The 15,591-nt window shown below is 52.0% G+C and overlaps 1 protein-coding gene across 1 annotated transcript in view; it reads left to right on the top strand.

Annotated features, from left to right (window-relative positions):
- Positions 1-14,191, top strand: part of LOC112106042 (nuclear receptor subfamily 2 group F member 5) — a 36,000-nt gene extending 21,809 nt beyond the window's left edge. Inside the window, exons 2-3 of the mRNA XM_026656287.1 lie at positions 5,768-6,292; positions 13,724-14,191. Of these exons, the coding sequence (XP_026512072.1) occupies positions 5,768-6,292; positions 13,724-13,998 (800 nt within the window). The 3' untranslated portion in view covers positions 13,999-14,191. The remainder of the gene's footprint in view (positions 1-5,767; positions 6,293-13,723) is intronic.
- The last annotated feature ends 1,400 nt before the right edge of the window (positions 14,192-15,591 follow it).

The raw sequence follows: 15,591 nt of genomic DNA, 5'->3' as shown, positions 1-15,591 counted from the left end.
AATTCGAATTAGGGGTAGTGTGGCCGCACACCACCGAATTAATGTGGTTAAAATTAATGGGGTAGTGTGGCCGCACACCACCGAATTAATGTGGTTAAAAACCGAATTAATGTGCTTAGTGTGGCCGCGCACAATCGAATTTATACAATCTGTTTCCCAAATTCGAATTATCTAAATTCGAATTAATCTCGTAGTGTAGACGTACCCTTTGAATCCCGACAACCTCGCCCGATTAAGAGGCAGAGACAGATTCTCTTAATTGCTAAGTGCCACGTGGGATTTCAAAGCCACATCCACCAGGCCTGGCTCCTTCCGCACCTTGTTTCATTTCTCTCGTATTCCGTCTCTCTCTCTTTGTCACACCCACCCCGGCACACGCGTAAATCGCCCTGGGCTGGAGTCTCCCTTTGCTCGCCCCAGCGCCACCTCCTGTGCTCATTTCAGCGGAGTCACTCCTGATTTGTGCCAGTGTAAACGAGAAGGGCATTGGGCCCATTTTCTTCCTCCCCCTCAGCCTCGTCCTTTTAGTCTCTTTCAGTGAAACAAACAAGGCCACTGCGTCCTTTTTCCTTTCTAGCCCCTACTCTGCCACACACGGCGGATGTTAAAGGGAATCGCACACGCACATCGAAAGAGGGCCTCACCATACAGAGCGTGACTTGCCTACCTCAGCCCTAGCAGGGGCTTAATGCGAGATGCCCAAGGGCTCACTTTAGAGCACCCCCAGCCCACCTCACGCCTTCCACTGAGTTACAGGGATGTGGGGAACTTAGGCAGAAGACGCCTGGCTTTAGAACTGCGCCATCCAGCGAGGAGAGCAGCGGCTAACGCCTCGCGTTAAATACTCTCTATATGCCATGTTCTGCCTCATGGTGTCCCCACGGACTGCGTTGGGTGGGGCGCTCAGATGCCTCCGGGCTGCCCAGCTGGGATCGATGTTCATCCTCTCATAGCACGGGAGACCCTGCTCTCCCCCCCCCCACCCGGATGTGTCCTCGGGGCGATTGGCCCTGAGATGACGGCCAATGCTAGCGCCAATTGACAAGCCCCAGGAGCCCCAAGTCCTCTCTCTGCACAGCTGGGGAAGCGGCAGGGTGAGCTTCCCGCGTACAAGGCCTTGACCCTGCCTCTGGGGTGAGAGGGGGGTTCAGCCTCCAAGGCCCAGGCAGCCCTGGGCCTCCCTGCTGGGGCTGCCAGGGAGGCAGGTTAGAGCCTGAGACCCGGCAAACTCATTCCACCAATGGGAAGCACCTTTGGGCTGCAAGGGAAACGGGGACTCAGAACCTGATCCTGCAAAGCCCTCACTCCCAAGAGTAAGTGTTCCCAGGATCAGCCTCCCCCACCCCTCCATTGCAGAACCTTACACCCCCTCCCGACTGGCAGGTCATTTTATTTTAGTCGGTTTCGTCTTTGTCTGGGAGGGAAGGTCCCATTTTAGAGTCCGAATTCAAGGGGAACAAAAAGGGCCTGATTCTGATCCTGTTTACCCCAGTTTTACAAAGCAGAGACGCCACTGACTTCAATGGACTCACTCCCCATTTACCCTGGCGTTACTGAGATCGGAGTCTGGCTCCGGAAGTGGCGCTGAACCTGGGTTTGCTACCTGCGGGAGCCTCCTGGATTCTTTACCAATACCAAGCACAGAATCTCTTGAACCTGGTTCTCCTTAGCCCTGTGTCCCGTGTGGTCAGCGTCACTGGCGCAAAGGAGCTACTAAATCAGAACAGCAGCTTTTTACCCCACTTTGCATGCACTGATGTAAACATCTGCACAGGGTGCAGGGTACTGGAGAGTCAGGACTTCCTGTCTCTGGTCCTAGCCAACAACCGCTGATTGCGGGTTTAAGATGCAAAGCAAATAACAGAAGCCCCCGAAAATGAGCTGAATCCTGCATTGGGCCCAAATCCAAATTTTGTAGCTCCATGGAACGCAATACACTTAATGTCACAGGCTCTGCCCTTGGGTTCCTGTGTCTCTTCCATTTCTTAACAGTGCCCCCCCCCCCCCCGTTTCCCCACCTAAACTGTGATTCAGAAGCAGCTCTAAACAGGGAACAGGCCCAGCATATAGGAGACGAGGGGGAAAGATTTACAAAACTTTGATCTGCTTACACACTCAGAGCACTGGCTGGGTTTTCATTTCAGCCCAAACAGGTTTTTAATTCTGACCCTTCGCTTGCAGTGCTGGAAATAGAGTTGGGTGAGACTATGCCTCTGAAACATTTTTTGACTGCCCAGGGCAGATTTTGGTCGACCGATTCACGGGTTTATGTCGATTGCGTTGAATTGTTTTGGTTAAAACAAAATGGTGAACATTTGTTGTTTCATGTTTTGACATTTTGGTAACGTAACGTTTCCATTTTTCAGATTTTTACTTAAAAAGGCAAAATCATTTTTAAAAAGGTGGAAGTCGAAAGGAAACGTTTTGGTTCGGGTCAAACGAAACGTTTTGTTCAACCTGATAATATTTTTTTCCGATTTTCTGAAAATGCTGAAAAATTTCATTTGCATGTCCACCGAAAACAATTCCCTCCCCCCAACTTTTCAGACCTGCCAGCAAACCAAAAGACCTGTCATACACAGCTCTAGCTGGAATCTCAAAGCCAAGATCCTTGGGCTACTGCAGGGGCATTTGAGAGTGAAACCGACTAGTAACAAACAAGTGAAATTGACCAGTGTCACTCTATCTAGCTCAGGGTTTTACACTGCCACTCATCATCGCAACATCTGGGCACATTCCATTTAAAATCTAGAGCAAGATCAAAATCCCTAGTGGATTTCATGGCGTCTCTGGCACTTTTCCCTTTTAGGGGTCAAAACTCTGCTTGGGGCAGGGTGCTTTTAGGGGTTGGTTTTTTTTAGATTTATTAAATTTCCTCTTTTTGTTTTGGTTTGTAGGTGTTTGGGTGCAGACAGGGTGTCATTGTTGGGTCAGGGGTAGATGGAGTGTCTGCATTGGGAGTCAGGGACAGACTGGGTGTCAGTATTAGGGGGTAGATGGGAAGTCTGTGTTGGGGTTCAAGGGTAGAGGGGGTGGCAGTGTTGCAAGTGTGAAGAGGAAGCGCTAAGACAGTCAACCTCTGGATTTGACTGATTTCCCCAGGGAGTTTGTTCCATAGCCAGATTTCCCCCCCCCCCCACGGTATAATGTTTCTGTGAGAGCTGGGAGAAATGCCAGCAAATAAAACAGGATCAATGGTGAAAAGTAAATTTAATTTTAAAAGTTCTTTCAGTCTGAATCATCTCAGGGCTTAGTCAACAAAAGATTTTTTTTTCTCCCGTAGAAGGAGCCTGGTTCTCCATTTGCCCCACACCTTGTGCAGTCATTTACGCTAGTGCAACGCCGGTGTGAAACTCTGCCATTCTGGTGTGGTAGCACTTTGAACCAGTGGCAATGACAGCACAAGGTGCAGGGCAGCGGAGAATCCGAGTTTGAAATGTTTATTGCTAGCAAACCATCTAGAAGGCAGTGTGGCTGAGTATATGGAAGACGGGGCCCTCAGCAGTACTGGGTTCTGTTCCTAGCTCTGAAACTGGCCTGGGTGGGTGACGGTGGGCATGTCACTGCTTTGCTCGGTGCCTCAGTTTCCCCATCTGTAAAATGGGAATGATGATATTGACCCTCCTTTGTGAAGTGCTTTGAGACCTATGGATGAAAAGTACTGTATAACAGCTAGGGATGATAATAATAATAATTAAACCCCAGGCTTCAAGGTTCAAATGAAGCTCTAACTATTAAGAATCAGGATGAGACCTTCCTGGGGGCAGATTTTCTATAGGGTTCTACACCTTCCTCTAAAGCAGCTGGCGCTGGGCGCTGCGGGAGACAGGCCACTGGGCTAGATGGACCTCGGGTCTGACGCAGTCTGGCAACGCCTGTGTTCCTAATCAGACAAGATTTGCTTTTTGCTTTTCTAATTAACACCCCAGTCTGGACCCGGCTTTCCCCCCAGGCCGGTGTCAATCTGGAGCGACTCCAGGGAAGCCCACAGAGGTACACTGCTGTGAACAGACTCGGCCTTTCTCATTTTCCTAGGGGCGGCAGCAGGGAATGCTAGACTGCGGTGGTGCCCTGAACTCAGAGCTTGGGCAATAAAGATCAACGGCCACGTTTACGGCAACAGCACCTGCCGGTCCCAGAGGCCTCGGCAGGGACTGTGCGTGCTCAGCACTCTTGAAAAAACTCAGGCCTTAAACACAGGAATCCAGAGTCCCTCTGGTCTGGTAACCTGTCTCCGAAAGCGTCTGGGGCTAGATGCCTCAGAGGACACCCCCTAGTGGACACCGGTGGAATAACCTACTCCTGGAGGAAGTTCCTTCCTGACCTCATCAGGGAGTGGCTAGCTCACGCCCTGAAGCAGGAGAGTTTATAGCCCTTATAAATTTAACACCATCTAAACCAGGTATAAATCTACCCACCTCAGCAATCAGATTTCCCCCCCCCCACTGTGGTTCTTACCATCTTTGTGACCTTCTTTTCTTTTCTCCCTCTAGACTCATATGATTGATTAGTTCCTTTTAATGGGTTGATTCCTCCCTGACCCTGTTCGCTTTTGGTCGGAGGCCTGGCCTGTTTCAGAAAGACGTGTTGTACCTGTGCCAGGGTGATTAAATCTCACCCCTCAGGGCACAGAGGATCCAGAGGTCGCTGAAATCTCACGACACGTACGCCTGAGACATTGCAAAGGTTGTAGGAACAGGCCTCTGATTATACAGGGTTTCAGCCACCTCATTATTACCTGCCCTTGGCAGCTTGGGCCCAAATCTCACAAGCTTCCCCACTGAACCCAACTCCCAGTTCAGCCTCAGACCCGAATCCTAAACCAGAGCTGGTTGGGAACTTCCCGACCAAACGATTCTCATCGGGAAATGCCGAGGGAGGAAAAGCCCACCGCCTCTAGGGACAGATGCTTGGCGCTGCGACTCGGCCGACCCCGCAGCCAAAAAGCGGGGAACATGCTGGTGAAAAGAGACCTCGGACAAAGCGGAGAAGATTTTGTCTGACTTTTTCGGAAGCTTTGGTTGATCCCTCGTAAATGGAAACCAAGATGTCACTCGCCTTCCCTCTCCCTGCCCCCTCCCCCTCACCACCCAGTCCTTTACCTTGCTGTTCTTTTGCCCCGCCTCCCATTTTCTGATTATTTATTTTTTGGGATGGGGGAATAAATACGGAAAATTCCAAGAGAGTGCCCCACCCCAGGTAGCCAGGTGGGGAGGAAGCTCATCGGAGATGTGGGAGACCAAGGTCTGAGTCCCTCGCCTTGCTTTCCAGCCAGCCCTGCCCTAAGTGTCATCTGCATCTCGGCCCCCTCCCCCAGTCGCTCTTTGTTCAAGCCCATTTAATTCCCCTGCAACCCAGTGAGTCTTTCTTTCTTTCTTGAGATTAGAGTAGAGGCCCCGGCCAAGCTCAGAATCTCAGCTAGACGCTTCTGCCCCCAAAGAGCTTCCGATCCAAATAGGCCAGGTGGTCAAAGGGTGGGTGAGGAAAACAGAGGCACAGAGCGGAGAAGCAATTTGCAGTCACAAGGCCCAATTCTAATCGCAAGCTTTGATGGGGCGTCATTGCAGCCTGGGTGTCTTGCAAGTCCCCGGAGACGGGAAGATGATCTGGCTCAGATCAAGGGCAGGACTGGGATTAGAACCAAGTTACCCGAGTCTCAGGCCAGGCGGTTACCGACAGAGCCAGAGCACCTCTGCTAGCCCCCGGCTTTCCCTGCAGCTGTTCTTATGGTGATCCTGTCTCTTCTCTTCTCTCCCACTCACCGCAGCCGTGCAACGGGGACGCATGGCCCACACGCAGACCAGCCCGGGCCAGTACCTGCTGAACAACGGAGACCCGTACAACGGCCACTCCTACCTGACCGGCTTCATCTCCCTGCTGCTGCGGGCCGAGCCCTATCCAACCTCCCGCTACGGGGCCCAGTGCCTGCAGTCCAACATCATGGGCATCGAGAACATCTGCGAGCTGGCTGCCCGCCTGCTCTTCAGCGCCATCGAGTGGGCCAAGAACATCCCCTTCTTCCCCGACTTCCAGCTCTCCGACCAGGTGTCCCTGCTGCGCATGACCTGGAGCGAGCTCTTCGTGCTCAACGCCGCCCAGTGCTCCATGCCGCTGCATGTGGCCCCGCTGCTGGCGGCTGCCGGCCTCCACGCCTCGCCCATGTCGGCCGACCGGGTGGTGGCCTTCATGGACCACATCCGGGTCTTCCAGGAGCAGGTGGAGAAGCTCAAGGCCCTGCACGTCGACTCGGCGGAGTACTCCTGCCTCAAGGCCATCGCTCTGTTCACGCCAGGTGAGTGGCGCTCAGGGGCGGGGCTGGGGCAGATCTCTCCCCCCCATTGGTGATTCCTGTCTCAAGCCCCTCCCCTTGTTCGCACCAAGGGGCAGGGGCGGGGCTAGAGCAGGTGACTGGTGTCTTTGACAGCCGTGGCCTTGTGCATTCCAGGTGAGTTGTGTTGGGGGACGGGGAAGGTCTGTTTGTAGTTGCCTCCTCCCCATCCTTAGGGCTGGTTACAAATCTTTCATTGTGGCTTTCGGCCTCAATTTTCCACCTCGTTTGACATTTTCTCAATGGGAGCCAAAGCCTTTTGGTTTTGAGGGGTGTTTCCTCTGTCCCTTCGCCTCCAGGGAGAGAAGGGGTGGGGGCGGCAGGGAAGGCGGAACAAATGTTCATTTCTGTTTTCAGTGTCAGGATTTTACTTGGCTGGTGACCTTCACCTCGTTTGTTTCACGTTCTGCTTTTTTGTTGTTGTTGTCAGTTTCACTTTCGCCTGCTAGAGCAAAATGCTGGTGCTCTTTAGGGTTTTCAACATCACAAGAGAATTGCATAAAAAAAAGGCATGAAATGTTTCCATTAATATCGGGTTCTGTTAAAACGCTTCCTTTTTAAAACAAAAACCTAATTTGGGAAGGTCGGAACTAAATTGACAGTGCGGTATTGCCAACGCTCATGATTTTATCGTGAATCTCATGATGTTTGCTAGTTTTCTTAAAGCCTCAGCTCCTGGACTCATGTGACTATGTGAGACTCTTAGCTTCATTCTTTCTGTGCTTTTCTTTTGTCGTAGCAGAAAAAAAGCTTGAAAACCATGACCCCTAAGGGTAAAAAGCCCCAAAATACAAAAACAAAAGCACAGATGGTGAATGCAAAGAAACCCAAATGAATTCTCTTTAATTTTTTTTTTTATCATTTTAAAGCCACTCGCGCATGGGGGGGGGGCGGGATCTGACTCATGGTTTTTGAACACAGGAGGTTCGAAAGGTCTTTCTGAAGGTGAACTTCAAAGCAAAAAAATTTTTTTTAAAAAGTTAAACCCTGATTTGTGTGTTCAGAGTCCCATCTCCATGGATCAGGCCATGAGCGGCATCCAACAGTGAAATCAGATTTAGTTCATTTCTCTCAATCCTTCCTCCAGATTTTCAGAAGAATTTAACATCCAGCAGCTGTCATGTAGGCACCTAAACACCAACAAAGGGGCTAGATTTCCAAGACTGCGCTGAGCACCCCGTAGCTTGCATTGTTCTCTATGGAAACTACTGAATTATAATTCTCAATAGGCGCTGCTGGTCGCTGAGTGTGTTTGAAAATCTGGCTCTTGGTAGTTTCTGGTTTAATTAACATTCTTCAGGCGGAATTTTGAGACACGCAATTTTTTGGCTGAAAATTCACCCAAACCCAAATTGTTCTCAAAACGGGGTCTGTTTCGATGAACCGCCCAACTCGAACAATTACTGGGGAAAGAAAGTTATGAGATGGTCAAAACGTTTCATTTCTGACATTTGCAAAACCAAAAAAGAGTCCGTTTCCCGAGACTAAACAATTGTTTGTTTTGAAATGTTGGTAAATTTAGACTAAAAAAATGGGGTGTTTTAATCAAAAGGTTGACATTGAAATAAAACGTTTCAAAGTGATCAAAGCAAAATGTTTCAAATCGACCTGACCCAATTTTTCCCCCCCATATTTTTGATTTGCGAAAATTTTTGAGATTTCAATTTTACATCCTGATTCAGGGTGGGAGATTTTTTGTTGATAGCGCAAAAATTTTCATGGGTCAGGAAAACGCTTTGTGCCCCAGCTGTGAGAAGAGGATCCATAACAGATAATACCATGGCTTGGGCATTCTCTATTTGTCCTGCATCTTGCTCAGTTGTTTAGGATGATGCTCAGTGAATGCAGCCCACTGCCGTTCTGATCTGGGAGCATCTTACGCCCACTTTGCACTGCTGAATGTTTTCTCAGGGGCCTCAGTCCACACAGGAATCCGGGGCTTAGCTCTGGTTTCCTCTTTGCTATGTGGCTCTCCTTGAAATCGGAGGTTTGCAATGTGGGGTGCCTGCAGCAAAGTCATTGTGCTGGACTTGTGACATCAGCCGTTGCCGGGGCAGTAGGTTGTGATGTCACAAGCACTGGGGGGGGGGGGGTCTGACTTCACCGCAACGCTGCACAGGAGAACCAGGAGTTGGGGTGCATAGAAGAGTAGTCGTTAGAAAAAGCCACCACCCACAGCAGCACAAGAGGGCAATGATGGGTGGGGGTGTTTCCTTGTTCTGATTTTCCACGCTCACTCTGGTGCGGGAAAATCCACATGGAAGTGCTAGCTGGGGTCCGGGTGGAATCTGGCATTCACTCCCTTTGTACTGAACTGCACAGCGAGGCATATAATTAGATTGGGTCATCCAGCATTGGCTGTAGGTGGAGAAATATGAACGGGTTATTGGTCTATTCCAGCAGGACAGGGCTGGAGCATAAGTCTCTGAGGCCACGACAGGCAGGTGACCCACAGACTGGATAGCTTAGACATTTGTTCCGGTCTGGCAAAAACCAGGATCAATAGATCAATAGTCTGTTCACCTCCTGGCAAGTCTGGTATTCCTAACCACACAGGGAAATTAATCTGAGAGCAGATGTCCTTAAAAAAGTCTAGACATTTGCACTCAGTTCAGGCCTGCGTTTCCAAGAGTCAGCTGTTACGCTGCTGCGGCATTCCAGTCGGCGGATAGATTGACCCCCGATCACCGGCGGATGGGGTTTTAGAGCGGAAACCCGCTGAAGAATCAGTCCTTCTCAATTAAGGTTAAAATCCCCCAGCTGATCCTAGTCAGGAAGGGACGATGTTTTACTGGCCAGGGAATGCCTGGGTGGATTAGTGACCTGTAGGCCTGTTCTATTACTGACAGGTAGGAGTCACTGAAAATCTTGAGTCCAGGCCCCTCTGCCTAAATCACTAGATTGGCTCAAAAACCACAAGGGTTTTTATACAATTCTCTTGCAGTGCTGGAAACCTGACAGATCGCCAGCATTCTGCGAGTTCAGGAGAAAGCGAAGCTGATTAAAAACAGACTGACACTAAGGAGGTTCATTGAATCAGGGAAGTCAAAAACCCGCAAAGAAAAAACCAGAAATGAACATTTCCCCCCTCACCTCTCCCCGCTTTTCTCTCCCTGGAGGCGATTTCTTTTTCAATAGCAAATGTGGGCTTTGCGTTTTCCAGCTTCTAGCTGCAACCGGCGGGGCGAGAAAGGTACTTAAAAAATAATAATTAAAAAGCAGAAGAAAGAATGAAAGCTGAGATTCTCCCATCATCCCCTGATGCCGGGAGCTGGCGCTTTAAGGAAAACCAGCTGCTGTCGCGAGAGGCCTGGCGAAGCCGTGAGAGCTGCAGCTCAGGGCTGGCAGGGTTGCCCCTCCATCCGGGAATAGGCACGCGTGTGCCCCTTACGCGAGGGATCACACCGTGCCTGACCGCACGGCCCCCATGGCGATTGCCCGGGAAGGCAGCTAGAGAGGGGCTGCATCAAATGGCATCCATCAGGCTGATCTCAGTGTGGAATATGGGCAGGTTCGCGTCATAGGGGGGCCCGTCATCCTTTGATGCCGGCTTCCCAGGGGCCAATTATTACACTAGCACCCAAAGGCCCCAGCTGATCTTGCGGCCCCATGGCGCTAGGTGTTGTTCCATGCCTAGTAAAAGGTTCTGCCTCAAAGAGCTGATAACCTCACCGGAGGGGATGGAGAAATGATTTGCCCAAGGCCACCCAGCAAAACCAGCAATAGCACCCCAGGTCTCCTAGACCACCTCCCTCACCACTAGACCACACTGCCTTTACTGGCCTCTGCCTCCCAGCCTGAGTGACCATGCGTTTTGCTGCCCCAGGCAACTCTCCGTGGTCCGTCTGTGTGCCACTTCACAGATCCCATCTCCTGTGTCTTCTGTACACAGCCTGATCCGATTCGCCATTTGCCCCACGCTGCGCACAGCCACTCACACCAGGGCCAAGTAGGGTGACCAGATGTCCCGATTTTTTAGGGACAGTCCTGATTTTTGGGTCTTTTTCTTATATAGACTCCTATTACCCCCCACCCCCATCCCGATTTTTCACATTTGCTGTCTGATCACCTTAGGGCCAAGTGCCAGCCCGTTAGATAGCAGCACGCAGGGCCCACGGAGAATCAACCCCTTTTTCCGGTCGAGGCAATGCGTGCAGCAGGGCAAGCTACCGCAGCAGCTGTACATCGCCCTCTGCCCCGGCACGCTGCCAGCCCTGACCGGCAGACGAGCTGAGAAGAGAGCTCAGTTTCCAGGCCACTGACCAGTGACATTTGGACTCAACCCCATCTGGGCCAGGCTGCATGTACCCCTTTCTCCATCCCCTGAGCCAGCCGGTCTTACTCCACTCAAGCGAATTCCCTTGACCATTTAGAGCCAGCAAGCGGACAGGTTTATAGAAGGGAAATTTCCCAGGCTTCCCCATTTCCCCCCCCAAATACATTTCCACTGTCAAGCAAGTCCTAGTGTGGGATTCATTTTCTGGGACACCCCCCTCCCCGACACACACACAATGAGGTCTCCCCCAGTGCTGCTAGCTCTTGTGGTTTTATCACGAGTCTCCTGCTATGTCATCTGGGTTTTTAAAGCCCCCGCTCCTGGAGTCATGTGACGATGTGTAAATCTCAGCTTTCAATTACCAAAACCCCAAGTTTCTAGCCCTTGTGGGAGCACAGACAAGCTTGAAAACGTCACTCCCAGCGGAAGGGAAATTAAAAAAGAGCCTCAGATTTATTAATTTTTTTACATCTCGGGGCCGGCAAGCTTGGGGATCACAGCGGTTCCTGCTCCCCCCCCCTTTGTAAACCCGTTGCTGCCAGTCCATCGGACCGACTGTCTCTGTGCTAGAGTCGGAGAGCAAGCAGGTCAGGATTGAGGGGCATCAGCCAAGCTGCGGGGGACTAGGGCTGGAATAGCAGGGGGGCTGCACGTTGCAATTGAGGGGCATCGGGCATCATGACTGGCAGAGCAGGATGGGGTGTGGGTCAGGAGTGAGGTGCATGGGCAGAACTGTGGGGAGGGGGGGTCCTAGGCCTGGAATAGCAGAAGCACTAAGGGCCATTAGCAGAGCTCTGGGGGGAAGCAGGGCGGGACGCGGAACAGGACTAAGGCGCATCGGCAGAGCCAAACGGCATGAGTAACCCGGTTGCTCACCCCAGTAAGAGGGAGGCAGCGTGGACTAGTGGCTAAGGTCTGGCGGGGCTCTCATGAGACCTAGCTTGTATTCCTGGCTCTGACACTGACCTGCTGTGTGATCTTGGGTAAGTCACATCGCCCCTCTCTGCCTCAGTTTCCCCAACCACTCTTTGTCTGTTTGGTCAATTTCGCTGACAAGTTCTTGGGGATAGGGTCTGTCTCTTGCTACGTGTATGTACAGCACCTGGCATGATGGGGCCACGATCTCAGTTGGGGGAGGGGTCTCTATGCCTCTGCTTCCGCTCCCACGTTTGGTCGGTCTTGTCTATGGAGATTAAGCCCTGCAGAGCAGAGGCTGGATGTGCAGTGCCCAGCACCGCGGGGCCCTGATCTCAGCTGGGATCTCTAGGACCTGCCATAATAACAACGAAGCCGCCACACTGGGGAGGTTTTTGCAAGACACCCCTAGGGCAGCCAAGGGAGTGAGGCACGACCAGCCCGTCCCCTCTCCCCCATTGCACCTCCCAGGGGCACCCCAGCGGCCCAGCCCCTTGGTGGCCTTTGGAGGAAGGGTGGCATGATGAGAGTTTTTAGGAGCCAGCTATTGTTGGCGGCGTTGGAGCCATTCTTTCAGCCCGGGCTAACTGTCTGTGTAATAGCTGGGCCGCGTTTGAAAGGCTGCGGGTGTGAATGTGTTAGCTCCGAGCCCCCTTTCAGAGCTATCAATGGTGGTCACGGCCCCCGACTGAATGGCGAGAGCTCATTCAGGGCTGTGAAAGGAGCCCCTTCTCCTTTGCCTCAATTCAGGCCGTGAATTGAGCAAACTCGGCTGGGCCTTTATTGCAGGCTGGGAAACACCGACCTTCACCCGGCTCCTCGCACACCGGGCCCTAGGGGAACCGCTCCCACTTCGAGGATGAATGGCTGGGGCTGGAGAGATGTGTTTGGAAGGAGCCCGGGGGTGAGCGTTGCTCTATAGAGAATAGGCCGCTGGGTAGAGGGCAAGGCAGGGAGGAGTTTGTGAATCTAGCCTCCTGGGGATTGGGGACAAGACTGCACTGGGCGAAAGGGTTTGAAAGGGCGAGGAACGGAACGCTCGCTTCTCTTTGCTCACGGAGATGTTTATCGGCACCTTCTATCCCAAAGGGTCTTGAAAAGCCCTGGGGAAACAGCGGCAATCGCTGCTACGATGCAGCCACTGCTGGGGTGGGACGCGGCAGCTTTGGAACAGCGCACAAAAACGCCGCCCACATTTTAGGCCTGGAAGGGAAAACTAGCGTATGTAGCACAGCGGGTTGAAAACGTCGAACCGAAGTGCCAGTTGTTTCCTTTGGGCCGGGTTCGAAACAGACCCATTTCTTTTCCCAGGATTGTTTAACAATTGAAATCATGATTGAAGATTTTCCTTTATGAAAAAATCCGGCTTTTGAGAATGATTTTGGTAAAAACGTGCCACAGAGAAAGAAAAGCTGAGAGTCTCTAGCCATGGATTTCGTTATTGCAAAAATGGCCACTTTTATGCTCCCAAAGAGTTTTCATTTAGCGCTGGTATCCCGCTGATGCTGGGGGGCGGGACTTTTGGGCAGGGCATTATGTAGCCTATTGCAGTTTCAACAGGACTCTGACGCAAACTCCCTTACTCGGCCGAAGGTCACGGAACTCTAACGAGCCCAGGTGGCTAGTGGCTTGGTTCAGGAATTATACAAACTGTAAAACCCGCTCATGTACCAAAACAAGCGTGCAGCTAAAATTGGGGAGTGGGAGGCAGGGCTCCTGGGAGGGAGGACAGTCAAGTGGCTAGAACAAGGGGCACTGAGATTCAGGCCTCTCTGGGTTCTATTTCCACCTGTGATCTTGTGACAGTCAATTGACTGATCAGTGCCTCAGTTTCCCAGGGTCTCTTGTCTCTCCACATCCAGTCCCTCTCTGTTGTTTGTTACTCACTTGTTGCATCATGTGCCTAACTGGGTTGGGAACTCCTTGGAGGGAAGCACCGTGTCTGTTTGATCAGCCTGTAATGTGCCTAACAAGCTTCTGGTCATTGATTTGATCCCCATTGCCAGGGAGTCCGGCAGGTTAATTGGCTGTGCCAGGGAGACCCACAGGTTAACCTTTACTGTGCCAAGGAGTCCTACAAGTTAGCCCCAACTGTGACCTGCGGCAGGGAGTTCCACAGATTAACCCTGACCATGCCCTGCAGAACTGTATGGACATGCTGCACCGTGTTCCCTCACCCGCCTCCTCCCTTGCTCTCCTTGCAGACGCAGTGGGCCTCTCGGATCTGGGCCCCGTGGAGAGCATCCAGGAAAAGTCGCAGTGCGCCCTGGAGGAGTACGTCCGGAACCAGTACCCCAACCAGCCCAGCCGCTTCGGCCGGCTGCTGCTCCGCATGCCCTCCCTGCGCATCGTCTCCGCGCCCGTCATCGAGCAGCTCTTCTTCGTCCGCCTGGTGGGCAAGACGCCCATCGAGACCTTAATCCGGGACATGCTGCTGTCGGGATCTAGCTTCAACTGGCCCTACATCCCCATGCAGTGAGGAGGGCGGCAGGAGGAGCTCGGGGTTCCGGGGCAGCGGAGATGCGCCCCTGGATTCCGTCCGGAGCAGGAAGGATCGCTGTGACCCCTCCCTGCTTTGGAGGAATGGGCAGGACTCACCGCCGGCATGTTGGAGGGCGGGGGTTGATGGTCCCACGGCGCTGGGGCGTGGGGCGTGAGGCCCAGCATCTGGACTCCAGAGAACAAAGGGGAGTGGAACTGATTCTCGAGGGGATCGATTCTCAAAAGGCCCTTCCTGTTCCATTCCCAATGGGGCAGGAATTCCCACTTGCCCCCCCCCTCCCAGCCCCGATCTAATCTACCAGCGTGACACAGACATAACCACATTTAATCATGCAGCTACCTGTACCCGTTTGCTTCTGTTTGATCTGTACGCACGGAAAAATCTGGACCTTCCTCTTACCCCGGCCTGCGAGGGGACTCTGCAAACCAGGGACAATCTGCACCCTACCCGTGGGACTTCCAAGCGCTCAACGTCTTGCCGCTGCCCGGCAGCCTGCGCGTACCGAATCTGACGGCTGGGCAGCTGAGCCCACGCGAGCCTGTCTCTGGCTTTTGACTGTATCAGCATTTGGTATCCGGCAGCTGAGAACTGAGGACTCATTACCGGAGTGGCCTTGATCATGCGACAAATTGCTCTCTCCCTTTTTGGTGGGGGCAGGAGGGTTGTCAAAAAAAAAAGGGGGGGGGGGGATTATGGCTTGGTAAGACACACACAAAGCCGAGCCTGCAATCTCATTGCCCGTGTGTGTGCGTGTGTGGGTGTGTGTGGTGGGATGGGGAGGGGTAAAGTTTACCAATCCCGTTGGAATAAAAGGCCTGAGGCATGGACTATTTATAAATAAAATAAACCTATATTATATCCTGAATTCTTCTGTTCTCCCCTTGAACATGAAAGTGTATATTCCCCCCCACCCTGTCTCCTTTCGTTTTTTAATTTCCCCCTTCTCCTTTGTAAAGATATTTTGCTGTGGATTGTGGATTTCTCTTTGGAAACAAAACAAAACAAAACAAAAACCCCACCACTTTTTTATTTTATTTTATTTTTTTGGTGGAGCTGGCGTTATAATTAAAACTGATGATTGCTGAATTCAGTCCAGGTTTTCTTCTTCTTGCTGGAGTGCCCCGGGGCTCTGCGCATTTGGGCAGCCGAGCTGTCTGTTCGCCAGCCACCGGCGGCGGAGACAGATGGTCCCACCTAGTGGGATGGGGCACGTGTCTCGGGAAAAATCGAGCCCAACCGCGACTGTTACATGTTACCTTGGTGGAAAGAATGTAAAGGAGCCAGGGCCGGTGATGCAGATTCAGGGAGCGAGAGTTATTCCAGGGGCGCTTAACTTGAAGCAAGCGTGTAAGTGTCATTCCCGAATCTTGCATGCGGATGCTTTATTGAACCTGGACCGTAGCGAGGCCTAGGGTGACCAGATGTCCTGATTTTATAGGGACAGTCCCAATTTTTGGGTCTTTTTCTTATATAGGCTCCTATTACCCCCCACCTCCATCCCGATTTTTCACATTTGCTGTCTGGTCACCCGATTTGGGGACCTTTCATTCAATGCATTGGTTACAGGGT

Source organism: Terrapene carolina, unplaced genomic scaffold (genome assembly GCF_002925995.2).
Source record: "Terrapene carolina triunguis isolate 2854851 unplaced genomic scaffold, T_m_triunguis-2.0 Scaffold227, whole genome shotgun sequence".
In the NCBI taxonomy this organism is placed as follows: Eukaryota; Metazoa; Chordata; order Testudines; family Emydidae; genus Terrapene; species Terrapene triunguis.
This window is presented reverse-complemented; position numbering and strand designations above follow the sequence as displayed.